General features: G+C 35.9%; 2 protein-coding genes across 4 annotated transcripts; both read right to left on the bottom strand.

Moving 5' to 3' along the window:
• Window positions 1-1,884: 1,884 nt before the first annotated feature.
• LOC149169125 (uncharacterized) lies at window positions 1,885-13,679 on the bottom strand. 3 transcript variants are annotated; one of them, XM_089427023.1, is made up of 5 exons: window positions 13,551-13,679; window positions 12,994-13,387; window positions 2,485-2,571; window positions 2,299-2,391; window positions 1,885-2,126 (listed from the first exon to the last, which is right to left on the bottom strand). In XM_089427023.1, the coding sequence occupies exons 2-5, from the start codon at window positions 13,135-13,137 to the stop codon at window positions 1,929-1,931; spliced, it is 522 nt and encodes a 173-aa protein (XP_089283149.1). In that variant the 5' UTR covers window positions 13,138-13,387; window positions 13,551-13,679; the 3' UTR covers window positions 1,885-1,928. The 3 variants fall into 3 exon arrangements, with proteins under 3 accessions (XP_089283149.1, XP_089283151.1, XP_089283150.1); XM_089427025.1 differs by lacking the exon at window positions 2,485-2,571; XM_089427024.1 differs by lacking the exon at window positions 13,551-13,679 and having other exon boundaries at window positions 12,994-13,409.
• Window positions 13,180-14,031, bottom strand: LOC149169126 (pentatricopeptide repeat-containing protein At3g22690-like). Its single transcript, XM_089425087.1, has 2 exons — window positions 13,597-14,031; window positions 13,180-13,413 (listed from the first exon to the last, which is right to left on the bottom strand). The coding sequence occupies exons 1-2, from the start codon at window positions 14,029-14,031 to the stop codon at window positions 13,180-13,182; spliced, it is 669 nt and encodes a 222-aa protein (XP_089281213.1).
• Between the last annotated feature and the right edge of the window lie 1,268 nt (window positions 14,032-15,299).

Genomic DNA, 15,299 nt, shown 5'->3' on the forward strand with positions numbered 1-15,299 from the left:
GATTTTAGTGCATTTTTTTTGTAATTGTGATGAGCAACCTGGCGCTAAATCTGGCTCTATTGTACAATTTTTAAAGCGTCCTTTTTTGCACCTGATTTTGCATCCTTTTTCACGCTAGATTTTGCATCATTTTTTGCGTCAAATTTTGAACCAAGATTTGCATCTTATTTTATGACAGGTTTTGCTTCTAGTTTTGTGTCATTTTTTGCATCTATTTTTCATTCTCTTTTGCTTCCTATTTTGTGTCATTCTTTGCTTCCATTTTTGCACCATCATTTGCATCAAGTTTACACTGTATTTTGAATCCAATTTAACATCTTTTTATGCATCCATTTTGTGTCAGTTTTTGCATCTAGTCTTACGCCAGGTTTTGTATCTAGTCTTACACTAGTTTTTGCTTCTATTTTTGCACCAGCTTTGGTGCCTATCTTTGCACCATGTGTTGAATTTGATTTAGCACCAAATTTTGCATCCATTTTTGTGCCCATTTTTGCATCTTTTTTTGGACCATTTTTTACATCCACATTTACGTTTGATTTGTCTCCATTTTTCCCATCTCATTTTGCACCATATTTTGCGTCATTTGTTTCATCCAATTTTGCATCATTTTTAACACCATCTCTTGCATCTAATGTTACATCATTTTGAGCATCCAAATTTACATTTATATTTGCATCTTATGTTGAGTCATGTGTTGTGTCCACCTTTGCATCTTATTTTGTGTCTAATGGTACATTCAATTTAGAGCCATTTTTTACGTCTACTTTTGTATTTGTTTTTACACCAATTTTTGCATCCAATTTTAAGCTATTTTATGCCCCTTTTTGCACCATTTTTTTGTGTCTACTTGTGTCCAATGTTGCACCATTATTTACACCGACTTTTTCATCCAATTTTGCATTTTTTTGGTGTCTAGTTTTACATCGTTTTCACCATCCAAATTTGCATCTTTTTTGCCTCATTTTGTGTCCACATTTGCATATAATTTTGTGTCTGAGTTCGAGCCTAAATTTGCATGTGATTAGGAATCATTTTTTACATCCAATATGGCATCCTTGGTTTCACCTTTTTTCAGCCCCATTTTGCATCTTGTTTTATGTCTTTTCTTACATCTTTTTTTTTCCTTTTTTTGCACCCAAGTTTGCATCCCAAATTTACACCATTATTTGCATCATCATTTGGCATATTAATTTGTAACGTTTTTTGCTTCTTTTTAACGCTCAACTTTGCATCTTATTTTACATCTAGTTGTTGTCTTTTTTTGCATCTAATTTGGTGCCCATTTATGTGTCCTTGTTTTTGCCCAATTTGATATCCTTTTGTATGCCATGTTTTGTTCCCTTCTTTGTGTCAACTATTGCACAATTTTTCACTTCTAATTTAAAACACTTTGTATGTCAGTTGTTTGCATTTTGTATTAATTCCTAGTTTAACATCCAATTTTGCATCCATGGTTACATCCGCATTTGACTTCTTATATAGAGTATATTTTTCTTTACATATATGACCCCCTTTATAGATTCATAGTGAAATATATGATAGTTTCTAAATATCATTAAAGCAGATATCACAATTCAAAATCATTTGTAAAGAAATTTAAGAGAAATTGACAACATCCATCCAAAAAAATAACAATGTGTCATTAACAATTTTCAAAACATGTATAAAATAGCAACATAATACTAATAAAATCAGTATTATTTTTAATCAAAACAAGTAAAATTCAAATATGATTAACAAATCAAAATATTTCATGAATATCGTTATTCTACGATAAATTAACAACATACATAAATCAAACTCATCGTATGATTACAAAATCAAAATGTCTCATTGATATAGGGTAAATTCACAACACCCATCTAAACATAACAACATTTGTCATTCTACACAATAATTTCTTCATAAAAAACAATGCATGTGCATGCCTAGCTACCACCACCAAGATCATCCTCATGATCATCTTGACCATCCTCATTACTCTGATCCACATCATCACCAACACCGCAACTATCATCATCATCTCCTCCTTCACCACCATCATCCTCATCCTCATCCTCATCATCTCCTGATATATGTTGAACATAATTTGGATCATCGTCTTGGCAATCATTACCTATAGCATTCTGACAAAAAAAATCAATATTACATGTTAGTATTAATTACATAACACAACGCATGTTTTTGTTATACAATGTTAACCATAAAATGAGGTAAGATATAATATCTAATAGTACTAAAAAATAAAATGAAAATATGGTTTAAAAGTATATTGGAAATCCAACTAAAATTACATACCATAGAGTCCATCCAAACAACAAATTCAACCCATCTCTTTTGCTGCAGCACCTCCTTTTCCAAATGATTTGGAGGTCTTCCATATTTTAGTTCCTATCAATCAGTAAATAGGGAGAAATTAGATAACAATGACTTTCTTCTAGTACAAAATTTATTAAAAAAATATCACATGTTTAATATACTTACAAAGGTTGTTATCAGTGCTTTTAAACCTTTCTGGCCACTACGATGAGTGACTTTTGTCTTGGTTAACCTCGCCTTGGATGCCTTGTCCTTAAACATAAACCAATTCAATTTATTTTCACACAAATACATGTCTAAGATACTTATAAGTATTAATACATTCTAAATAATGTTTAATGAAAAATTCAATACCTGATTGCTCTCATTGCCGGCTTTTCTTTGTGCATCCAACTTCTCATATGATTTTACAAGTTCTTTCCATACTTTAAAAGGTATGTCAATAGGTCTTTGTTTCAGTCTTTGATCTTGAGGCATTTTTTTAATTTATCTTGTTTGGTTAAAAATTTTGGTTAAAAAAAACCGAACAAGTAATTCACATCAATGGCATGGGGACTCTATGGATGTGTGTAAAAAAATGGCTATAAAGAAAACATCCAAAAAACATATGAGCTCTCCCTTTGATGGTCACTTGGGGCATATGGCTAGAAAGGAACAACTCCATTTTTGAAAATCAAGGACAATCCTTTCTCAAAGTCCTTCCTAATATTTGCTCCAAATGTCTTAAAATGAAAAACAAAATTCAAACGTCATCCTTAAACATCTCCCTTAAATATAACGTTGGACCATAAATTCTTCATTTTTATTGTTATCGGCTCTGGAATGATTTTTCTATATGCAATTATATAATGAAATATGTGTGCACTAATGAAAAAACATTGAGTTTCATTTTTCATAATCACAAACAATGAAAAAAGAATCACACGTAACTAGCATCATTTTGGAAATTTTATATTTATTAAAAATCTTTAACATGTTTTCCTCCCATATCTCATAAAAAGGTGTGAAATTTTTTATATACTCTCCAATAAGCACTACAACAAAACCAGCGATTTGGAGGTTTTACACTAAGTTTTTCAACATCGAGCTTACTAGGGCTTGCACCACCGGGGTTATTAGTAAGAATCTCATGAGGTTTCCATAGCCATGATTATTAGAATCAAAATAGTAGGATTTGCACTAAAAAACAGTTCATAGTGCTTTCCTGCTAGGGAGAAAATCACAAGTTCAACTTCTGCAGTGCAGAGCACCGAGAGCTCGTAAGCTTCCTTCAGCAATCCACCTACGTTTGGAAAATGTAGCCTGCCTGCTGGCGATGTTCTCAATCCTCTTCCTCTGCATCTTTCCCCTCACTATTCTTGTATGTCCTCTTTCGTTTTTCCCTCCAAACAAACCCTCTCAAATTGAGAAAGCAGAACAACTCACTCGATGAGAATCCGAATCCAATTATCGCTTCTAAAAATAACCCAATACGATACCAGAAGTGATTACACAAAACCTCATTGACTCTTCATTTGTTTGGAAAAGAGCCAAGAATAAACTTCTGACGAGGGTTTCCGTCTCAAGTCTGGCTCGCAGGACGTCGCTTAGTCAATTGCGAGAAAAGTTTTCCACCTGCCTGTCACATACGGTTTGTCACACTATATATTAAAATAAGGTTGATCATACTAACAATAAGGTTGTATAGTGTAAAAGGAGGGCTCTCCTGACTGCATTTGGTTGGTTTATAGAAAAGATTGCTGGAATGTGTAATGTGAATGCTCTGCTAACTGTTTTTTAAGCATTTGGAAGTATTAAAACCCCCTAGGATAATTAATGTAAGACCTGTTAATTAATGTGTAAAGATGGCTATTGTCCTTGGGCTACCTTAGCTGTTCGTGTTTAGTGATCTGTGGTATTATGACTCCTCAAGTCACTATTAAACCATGAGAACCATGCCCAGGCAGACTAGTGTGACATTGTGGATGAGAACCAAAACTAGACTCCTATAACCTCCTTTTTCATCCTTTAAATTGCAGAATTAACTGACTGTTCTAGTAATCGTTCTTGAGCACCTGAAGATGTACACCCTAAATAATAAGAATAATACCTTGTAACATATGAATAGTCCATCTTGTGCATGTAGGATATGCACATGAGGTCCAATAAAATCACTAACCAGAATACTAGGTGTTATTAAAGCCTCTACAGGTTGATATATATGAATGTTACAGTGTGCAGGAGTATGATTCAATTCCATACGAAAATACAAAACATCTGATAGGATTTCCTTATACCTCATAGGCAAACAACCATTGTCCCTTCTATAGATGAGCAGAATAAGTGCTTGGTTCTTTACACTAAATAAAGACAAAGTATAGTACTTGTTGCTGACAAAATAGGATTTAAATCGCGGTTCAATTGCTTGACATTCAGCTGGTCACAGAATTGTAGAGTGCATAATCATAAGTGATGTTGCGAGCCTCATTGCTCAAATTCTAAGGGTCTTGCGAGCCATAATCACAGCCATGTATGGAATATCTTGTGATTATGGCATTTTATGAGGTCAATTCTTGTGAAGACATTTCAGTTTATAATAAATTTTGAACCTCAACAGAGTTTTGGCAAGACCTGGCTGAGCTAGGACATCAACAACACAGCTAATATGAATGACATAATCTAGCCTCAAGAGGGAGCCTCTTTTGTTTCATCCCTCTAACAATCTATGAAGTGGTGGAAAGCATAACAACTTCCCCTTGAATATGACACCTAAACTGAGTACAAATCCTAAATGATGCAGCCTTTGGTGCATGTCTCTCAAAGTATCGATATTTCAAATGTTGAAAGCTCTTGTGCCCATTTGATATGCATTCGATTGCAGTTCCCCTGAAGAAAGAATATTATAAAGGTGAGGCCATGGCCAATATGTTAGCCATATCCATTGGAGTTGCCATTGCTTGACAACTTTAGTGTGATCAGTCCCACCATGATTCACATGGGCTTCTACTCAACACTGGCTATTGCTATTGTAAGAGTCTTCAAGCTCGTTGAACCCATAGTATTGATAAGTGTATTCTTTGGGTCTCTGGTTTTCAAATTCTGCCTATGTTTTCCTCTCAGTATCATTATTTGAAATGCTGAAAGCTCTAATTCCCATTGTTGTGTATTTGATTGTGGTTTCCCTGAAGAAAGAAGCTTATAAAGGTGAGCCCGAGGCCAATATGTTGGCCATATCCATTCGAGTTACTATTTCAGCTTATGGGGAGGCCAAGATGAATGCATGGGAGGTGATTCTCCTGTTAAGTGCAGTTGCATGTGAGACTACCCAATTGGTTCTCATACAAATTCCACGAACATCAAAAGGGATTAAGTTGAATCCCATCACATCTTTGTTGCTCCTTGTTGCCTTGTTTTTCTCAGCACCCCCTGGGCCTTAGTAGAATACCCATTTCTGATAATCAGGGTCTCTTCCTTTGATTTGGATTACATGACATTCTGCTTGTGCCTTGGCTCTTAATCTTGCAGTGTTTCTTCTGATAGGAAAGACTTCAGCCTTGACTATGAATGTTGTTGGTCTTGTCAAGGACTGGCTGCTCATAACATAATCTTTGTCTGTAATAAATGAAAAGGTTACAGTCATAAACTTGAGTGGGTGTGGACTGGCTTTTCTGGCTGTCTGTTACTATAATCATTTGAAACTTCAAGCTCTCAAGTCCAATGACAACCAACCAACGTACCTCAGCAGTGCAGCTGATGCCAATGATGAAGGAGAAGGTTTGATAATGACGAGTGGTAGATTCTCAATCAGAGATTCAGAACCAGTAGAGAAAAATCAAACTCAAGCTTCAGGATTAGGTATTTAGATCATTAATATTGTCTTGTGCTAGAGATTACTGTTCTTGGATTGGCTCCTCTATGCCCAGATCTATTTGTAGGGAATAGGCCAGTCATTCACAGTGAAGAAGATAATGACAATATTAGTGTATAATGATGGACAGGATGGTGCCATGGTGCCAACCTAAATCTCAAGTAAGGAGACATCTATTCATCAATTTGTCAAGAAGCATGGCCTACAATTCAATTGCTCTAAGCCTATCACTTCTTCCACCTGTCAAATAAATTGTTTCCTGTTTGTTTAGTTGACTATGGTTCTAATAAATATACTATTGTTTGATGTAAAAAGACAAAACAAAACAAAAAATATGGAAAGTTGTGACCCCATTTTCTAACTACAAATTGAAATCGGATTACCATAGTGACCACCTCTGCTTATTGGAATCAAAAAGGGGGTGGGTTATGCACAATCCTCCGTATCATTTTCTATTACCAGAGATAATTAAAGCCACCCTAAAATCAAGTCTTAACTATGCTGATAGGGTGTTTGGGGAGGGGGATCCCTTACCAACCCACTATAATCTACACAAAAGCATCCTAAGAACATATGCAAAATTCTCTCCTATCATCTAATGTCCAAGCAAGGAAACTCTTGAAAATATTATCTCTGCTCTGCTGAATGTAGGGCTAGTCTAATAGGTGAAAGGTGCCATACTTTGGATCAGTCTGGAGCTGGTTTACCCCTAATGGGTGGAAGGTGCCATACTCTGGATCAGTCTGGAGCTGGTTTACCCCTAATGGGTGGAAGGTGCCATACTCTGGATCTATCTGGAGCTGGTTTACCCCTAATGGGTGGAAGGTGCCATACTTTGGATCTGCAAAGTATCTGTCTGGAGCTGGTCCATAACTCGCTCTGATTATGTATGGCCTAGTCTAATAGGTGGAAGGTGTCATACTCTGGATCAGTCTGGAGCTGATTTACCCCTAATGGGTGGAAGGCGCCATACTCTGGATCTGTCTGGAGCTGGTCCATAACTCGGTCTGATTATGTATGATCTGTAACCTAATATGGCACAACCCCGAACAGGCATCAAAGATGTTGATTGACCACCAAGGCAGAAGGTTGAGGTGAGATCCCATCTAAAGTTGGAAGGAAAGAAACTATGGATAAAATCTTGGCTGCTCCTCTGAATCCGGGGTAGAATAACAGTTAGGAAGTACCCTGTGTAAATGATGAAACAACATAGAAATGCTCCCTTAGTGCTTCCAGATGTATACCAATTAATGAGCATTCAAGTGTTATTTCAAATATGAATCAAATTTGAAACAATGTCAAAATTTTCCAAAATTCAAGAGAGCAGTGCTGTAAATGAAATCAAAGTTTAGATTCCAACATACAATGGTCAAACTAGTGCCAAATAAACACATTAATGATGTTCAGATATGACAGAAAGACACCAGCACCAAAGCACAAGACTATGTATGTAAAACAATGCATCCACAATAATAATAATAAAAAATAAAAATAAAAAATAGAAGATATATACTAGTTCCAAAACAAGAAAGTTTACATAACAATTATGCAAATAAACCCCAAAGTTTGATCATTCAGGACGTTAGCATGATCTCAAGAATTCTGCAGTAAAAGCTAGTACTTGAACTCCTAGTAACAGAAGATAGAACCAGTGTGATGCTAGTATTATTGAGTGGATGTTTGGGCTGTTATCAGCACTGATTTAGTTTTGGATATACCTGAGATATCAGTCATGCAAAAATTTTCAAAAAGGAAACGTTTTGACAGAGCAGAGTGTGATCTAGTTGCAGAGTAGCAAACCTTGTTCCTAAATTCCAAAGGGCAGAGAGATAGGCTTGTTCATGCGTTAATGTGAGTCTTTAGAAGATGTATCAAGCTATAAAATACCAAACCCATCATGAATACTTGCAGATTAGAATAATGTGATCTCAAACTCCAGACATCGAACTTCAATAACATAGATCATTCCAATTATATTATTCAAATTGTTCATCTTGTTTTGGCATGACTCTGTCCTTGGAGATGTTCTCTGTTGCTAGATTTATCAGAATGATTGCAAGAAAGCAATGGAAACAGGCTAAAAATTAAACTGTTTATGCAGTCAATTGTTCCATCATGAAAGTGACTTGGAAGGCGTGGATCTCATGCATTTGAATGTTATGATGAGCAATAAATGATTATTATGCCATTTGTGTGTTTTATCTCTCATAAACAGATTCAGATCTGAAAAGAATTAGATTTGTAGCCCTGAACGTCAAGCAATTAGGGCAGAATTTATTCAACTTGCCAAGCAAGTTGTTCACCTTGATTTAGGGTCGACGCTTCTGTAATGTGTAGATCAAGAAAATGGTGCAACACTTACCCTAAATCCTTAGTATGTGAACTTACACAGGAACTAATGGAAATTTCAAGCCTCCTGCAAACAATTCTGCCTAAGGATAACGCAAATGACAAAAAGGTAATTTGTATCAACAGGATGACCAATGTCAAATATTTTTTTTTGGGAAGATTAGAAAACAGCCAGTCATGATTTTGGCAAAACTGAAAAATCAGTTTCCAGTCAGAAGATGCATATATTTTTGCCTAATTAATATATACATTTTTTTTCTTTGAAAAAAAAAAAAGTCAAATATTATGTAGAATATTACAAGAAGGAACATAGGTTATCAATAAATGGATTCCAGCTATAACTGCGAAAAAAATTATTAACCTCGGAACCATTCTGCAATCACAAGAAATTAACATAAAAGCCACTTATCCCTGCCTGATAAATAAAATTAAAAAAAAAATTAAGAAAAATCTCATCCAAGACTTTCACAATGAACTCTGGGAGCAAGAGTAAATCAAATAGAAATTGACCAGCCTCTGCTTTTTTCAATCTTAGAGGAAGTACTAAAGAATTTACAAACCATTTCTCTGTTTTAAACATCTTATACACTCCAAGATAATTGAAAATTATTCCATTTAACCTGGGATATAGATCAGGACAGACCAATCCTGTAAAATACAATAGCAGTAGATTGAATAAACCATTAACTTGGGGAGGATGAAAAGAATATTTAGTTCCACAGAATTCTATAGAAAGAATAGGAAGTTCCACAAAATTGTAAAATAGAATTCATGGAATGCTAGATGACCAGTCTACAAATCACTTTTATTTAGCTTAGTTTATTTATTAGTGAAAAGTAACCTTAACTCAGCTGCAAACAGTTGTATCTTAGGCAACTACTCTCCATGGTCAGTCCAAATGGTGAATAGAATTCATACTTGCAATGTTCAGAAAGGTTCAAATCTCATGGGGATTATACTGGCCTTGACTCATGAGGACTTCTCACTCTATTCAATGAAGCAAAATAACTTGAGACAACTGCAAGCAACTAACTTGTTTCTGCCTTTCTGGAAAAAGTAATTGAACTCGAATTGTACCACCTTGCTGCAGCGAACACATAGTTAGAAAGCTATGTCGCACTGGCTTTGGGACAGGGGGTAGCAGGGATGGTGGGTAAGTTTCCGGAACCACCAGAGTGCACCCCCAAATTTTTCAGGGGACAGAAAGTTGGAGATGGCAATAATATATAAATTATTTTATATATTATAATAATAATAGTAATAGTAATCATAAATATTTAAAATTTTGAAAATAATAAAATATTAAATATAATAATAATAATATTTTTTCTTAATTCACCATGATAAATATAAAACATTTAAATAAATTCCAATTGCAAATAAGAAACACTGTGAATAAGAATTTAAATAAATTCAAAGAGAAAATTTAAATAGATCCCAAAAGCCGTCGTTGATGCCCACCCCCCTGACATTGATAAAGATTATAAATACAGTCAGGGATAAGAATTGCAGAGGAATAGCAAGTATTGACTGAGAGTATGATGCACTGGAGTCTGTGAGTGCCAGCGCCGCAGAAAGGAATTGATGAGAACAATTTTAGAATGATATGCTGAGATGACAGGTAGGATTTAGAAAATTAGAAGCAGGTAGGATTTAGACTTCAGGCAGGTGCAGGGATGGATTTAGGTTATATATATCTATATATATAGATATAATCTTGAACTGTCAGTAGGTTCAAGGGTCAGTTGACTGTCCCAGATATTTTTGTGAGAGACAGATTGGGAATGCCCTAGAAGTTCCCATGTCTCCAATGATGCCCCTAGCTATTCTGGGACATTCCCAAGCCATTTTTAAGTCCCCAAAACACTGGAATGCAGGGTACAAGGGATTTGTCATCAGGCACATGTTGACTCTCCATGCAACATAGTTGGAAAGTAAGAGAGATATGGGAGACACGAGTTGAAAAAAAAAAATTAAAAAAAAAAGAGTCTGAAGTACAAGTTAATTACAAAAATGTAGATGAAAGTAAGAATGACCAAAAATTCTTTCAGTACGAATGACCAAAAACACTCCAGTGGTATTTCATTAAAGAACATAAGTTTATTATTTTGAATCATGACTGTCTTCTCCCATATAATCAACTTCTAAAAGGTTAAAAATTCCTCTAATGTTTAGCAAACAGACAAGTTGCTGAGTCGAGAGAACAAAGGAAGGCAAGTAGCATCTGTCTCCCTCTCAACCCTGCACATCCTACCCCGCACCTAGAATGGTTTCGCTTACTGTAGAGGAGATTCTGGAGCACATAAACAAAAAACTTAAGAGCCACCCTTATTGTCTTTAGCATAAACACTCTCAATAACGAAAAAGAATTTGACTTTGTGTTTAAAATGGCAAATGCATGATGTAGAAGTAGTTTTAGATAAGCTAACTCTAGCTGCTTAGTACTTACTAGATTAGGAATGACTGCCACAGGTTATTCATGGATATAAATTTTAAGATAATGTGTTGGATAGCAAAAGGTTAGAATATGATTTTTATTAGTATATTTGTTGTACTTTGAACTGCAGCATTTTGCTTGGAACTGGATACAACTTACGCTTAATTAATTAAGATAAGCTAACTATAGCTGATTAGTAGAATGGGGACGACTTTCAGTGGTTGTTAATAGTAAATTAAAAGTTGGATGAAAAAGTGTTAGAATGAAACTTTTATAAGTTTAGGTTTGTTGTACTTTGAGCTGCAATATTTACTCAGAACTAAATAAAACTTATGCCTGATTAACAGCACATGCAACAAAATATTCAATATGAACATATAAGGGTTTAAACCAGAAATTTCAAGTAAGGAGATGTTAAAGTCCTCTCTTTTTTTGAAAGATGTAAAGCAATGAAAAATATAGCACATACTCAGAATCAACAGGGGAAACCATTATTATCCTCATTTTGTTACAAGTTGTATTTTAATAAAATCTTAATTACCCTAAAAATCAAAGCATGCAGCATGAAACGATATTGAAGACGACTGTGCTGAGATATTATCTAAACAGCACTGTTGAATGAAAAGAGATTCAAACTTCCTAATGCCAATCATTTTCTGGGAATGGAACCTAAGCAACATTAAGCTAATTAAGACTCAAAATTTCTGTATTTAAATTTCATAGACAATTTAATTCCTCCAAAGCAGATGGCTTCTCATTGACTTGAAGTGTTTTGAGCTGTATTTTTCACTCAATTTAGGTTCAGCGAGTCATACGATTAGCCCTTGTCACATGCCAGCCAGAGGTCACAAGTTCAAACTGTGCAGAATCAGCAATTGCAAAAGTAAACCTCTCAACGAGCCACTCAGTTCTGCACTTCAACATGTTACATAACACACAAAAGTTCTCGCATTATCTAGAAGCGTGATGATTCATGTTTACAGCCCTAAATTTGATCAACTTAGCAAATCGTTAACAACAAAGACTCAACGAGAACCCTTTTAACATAATGCTACAATTCATTTGAAGGTAAAGCTCAACCTACATGCATAAAACTTCAAATAACATAACAATCAACCCTCAACATAGCATGATAGCCCTTTACACATGCCAGCCAGAGGTGACGAGATCAAGCCCTGGGGTCACCGATTGCCAAAGGCAACATCTCAATGACCTAACAAGTTATGTTCTTTCCGCCACTGTGATCAAAAACTTCTAGGATTTTCTATCTAGCGACTTCATTGATTATCTGTGAAGTTAAGACAGGCTATCCTGATATTTGAACTCTTACCCATGGAAATTAATCTTTCATTCGAAAGGAACACTTAAGTGATTATCTATGAACTTAGGACAGGCTGTCGTGATATTTTAGTTTCACACACGGCCATAGAGTTTTGCTTTTAAATGAATACCTCATTGATTATCTCTAAAGTTAGGACAGGCTGTTGTGATATTGGAAGTTTTAAGCATCGAACCGCGCTTTGCTTTTAAAGAAATTGAAATGCTACGTCGGAAGTGATTGTTATCGGGTTTACAGATCCAGTGTAAAAAACATTGGGATTAAATGTTAGAAGTCTAGGATGTAGTGATTTCATGCACTATATTTTTTTAAGTTAGGACGGGTTTAATAAACCTCTAGAATTGTCTAGATGATTAAATCATCGCCTAAATTCGATCTGCATAACTCGAAGAAAACCGTTTTGGGCAAAAAGAAAATGCAATTCATTTTAAGGCAAAGCTCAACTTCCATGCTTGAAACCTGAAATATCATAACCTGTCCTAACTTTACAATTTATCAAAGAAATCACTACATTCTGAACTCATCAAGAGAACTAACGCTTCGCATTTCATTTTTGAAAATCATTCGTCACAGGCTATCTCTAAAACGCAACAAGAACCTCTTTATCGCGAATTCTTTTAAAGGAAAAAGCTCAATTTTCTTGAAAATATAAATAACGCAACAGCATGCCCTAACTTGAAAAATGATCCATGAAATCGGTACCTGGGAAGCTTGAACGAGCTCGTCCAGGGAAGCCGGAGGTGGCAGCTGCTGCTGCTTCTGGCTGTGATAGACCGCGCCCAGTTTCTCTTTAACTCCATGTTTGCTGAGTGAAAACCCTCGCAGCTTCCTCAGAGAAGACTTCATTTTCGCTACAGAGATTTTATGCTTCAGAAAAAAAACCTCGAATCACCGTCTTAAAATGCAGAAACCCCCCCCCCGTCCTGAATCTGTCCGAACTCCATTACGCAAACCTCGCAATAGCCCCTCTGAAACGGTCAAGACATTATTGAGGGTCTTGGTATGAACGGGCATGCTGAAAATGCTCTTGGGCTCTTTTCTCAAATGGAGCACAGTGGCGTGAAGCCAACCTACATCACATTCGTGGGTGTTTTGACTGCATGCAGTCATGCCACAACATCTCTGTCAAGACATTTTGTCAAACAATAGACGTGCCATTTCAATACTTGCACATTTCGAATAGAGATCTGTGAGGGAGGTATCTACAAAGATTTTGATCTCAATCTCATTTCTAATCATGTAACTATGCACACACTTACCTCGTTGAAGAGCTTCGACCTATGTACATGCTCGGAGAACACTAACCATAGTAACGGGACCCGGTACCACCTCCTCTAGCAGCATTTGATGGAAAAGCATCAATGCCTCATAGGCATGTCCATTCTGAGAATATCCAACAATCATAGAGTTCCATGACACCATATCTCTCTCACACATTTTGTTAAACACTTGGCGTGCGTTCTCTATACTTCCACATTTTGCATATAGAGCAAGAAGGGCGTTCCCCACAAATAGATTGCAATCCAATCCGACTCTTATTATAAAATGATGAACCTTCATCCCCTTCAGAATAAAGGGAAGAATGAGTTCATCGGGTTGTATGCCTTTCTGTCGCATTTGGGAATAGAGTAGGAGGGCTTCCTCACAGGGTCCATTCATGGCGTACCCTCTGATGGGCACATTCCATAAAACACAGTCCCATTTAGGGGAATTTTCAAAAACCAGTCGTGCATAATTCATGCGGTCGACTTTGTATAGAGGTTTATTAGTTTGCTTAGCAAGAAAATATTTCCATGAAACCCAAATCTGAATATGTGTGTACAAGCTTGCAAATATGAAGCCACACCTTCGTAAGTATCAATAACGGCGTTTGGCTTCTGTGTCTGTTTCTGTTTGTTAGTGGTTTTGCATTTAATGGTAGTGGAAGCTACAGTTGGGCTACGAAAATGGATGAGATAGGCATCGCCATTGATGTTGATGTTAGAGTGTGCATGAATATTTACATGCTCTTCCTTTTTAAGTATGTGACGAAATTCTGCTAAGTTGGAGGTTGCACAAGGTAGGATTGTATGTGCCAATTCCATTCTTCAACTGAGGGGACGAGAAAGACACCCCATGTATTTATTTCCAAATTAGTAATTAGTATACGGTAAGCTTCTTCGCACTCATAATACAGGGAACCCTTAATGCAAGAAATGTTACATGTAGAAAGCGAGAATAGCTAGAGTTTTTATTTTTTATCGGGAGAGGAGAATACATAAAATTGCAGAAATGTTACATTGGAAAGCGAGAATAGCTAGAGTTTTTCTTCTTACAAGGAGACGAGAATTTGAGAAATTTTATATTGGAGCAATACTTAACAACACTCTTAATTGGGGTTTAGTGGGCTTTGGGTCTCAAAGGAGGGACTTTCTTTTTGGGGCAAAACTAACCTTTTTTCAAAAGATAGTTTCTATAATTGAATCCATCTTCAATATCCATTTCTTCAACCCCACTCTGCCGGATTTGAATATTGAATCCCCCCTACTTATTTTGGGATGAGATGATCTTTCAAAAGCCAACATAAATATATTGGGGACTTACAACAATATACAAACTAAGCAAGGAAGGGTATACACACATGTGTTAGAATTTGAATTGAAGTTGACTTGAGCAAAGGTATAACAATGCATATTTAATTAAATATTGGTGATTTTAACAACCACGTCCATTAGATTAAAATAATGATACTTTATGTGTATCTATATGCAAAGACAAAATACTTGAAAGGCACCTTCCCAACAACAAAGGTCATTATAAGAAAAATGGAAAAATAACAAGTTGATGGGTGGTATGATTGAATGAAGAATCAAAGGGAAAGAAATAAGAGACATCCAAGTTTAGTCCTAATAAAAGATGTTATGGCCCCTTCCAAGGAGTGCGTTATTAAGAGGGACACAAACATGATCATGGAGTCTGTGCTAAAGTCTTATGGGAGAAATAGGAAGCATGTGAATGAGATATTATGG

The sequence above is a fragment of the Pinus tabuliformis genome, chromosome 4_2 (assembly GCF_031772625.1).
Source record: "Pinus tabuliformis cultivar Carrire ecotype Pingquan chromosome 4_2, CPIR1, whole genome shotgun sequence".
Classification (NCBI taxonomy): Eukaryota; Viridiplantae; Streptophyta; class Pinopsida; order Pinales; family Pinaceae; genus Pinus; species Pinus tabuliformis.

Coding starts and splice junctions, on each gene's coding strand:
- LOC149169125 (XM_089427023.1), bottom strand. CDS start 13,137: ATGAAGTCTTCTCTGAGGAAGCTGCGAGGGTTTTCACTCAGCAAACAT. Junction 2,392..2,484: donor AAGCACTGATAACAACCTTT/GTAAGTATATTA, acceptor ACTGATTGATAG/GAACTAAAATATGGAAGACC. Junction 2,127..2,298: donor TTGTTTGGATGGACTCTATG/GTATGTAATTTT, acceptor TTTTTTTGTCAG/AATGCTATAGGTAATGATTG.
- LOC149169126 (XM_089425087.1), bottom strand. CDS start 14,031: ATGAATTATGCACGACTGGTTTTTGAAAATTCCCCTAAATGGGACTGT. Junction 13,414..13,596: donor TACCGGGTCCCGTTACTATG/GTTAGTGTTCTC, acceptor ATGTCTTGACAG/AGATGTTGTGGCATGACTGC.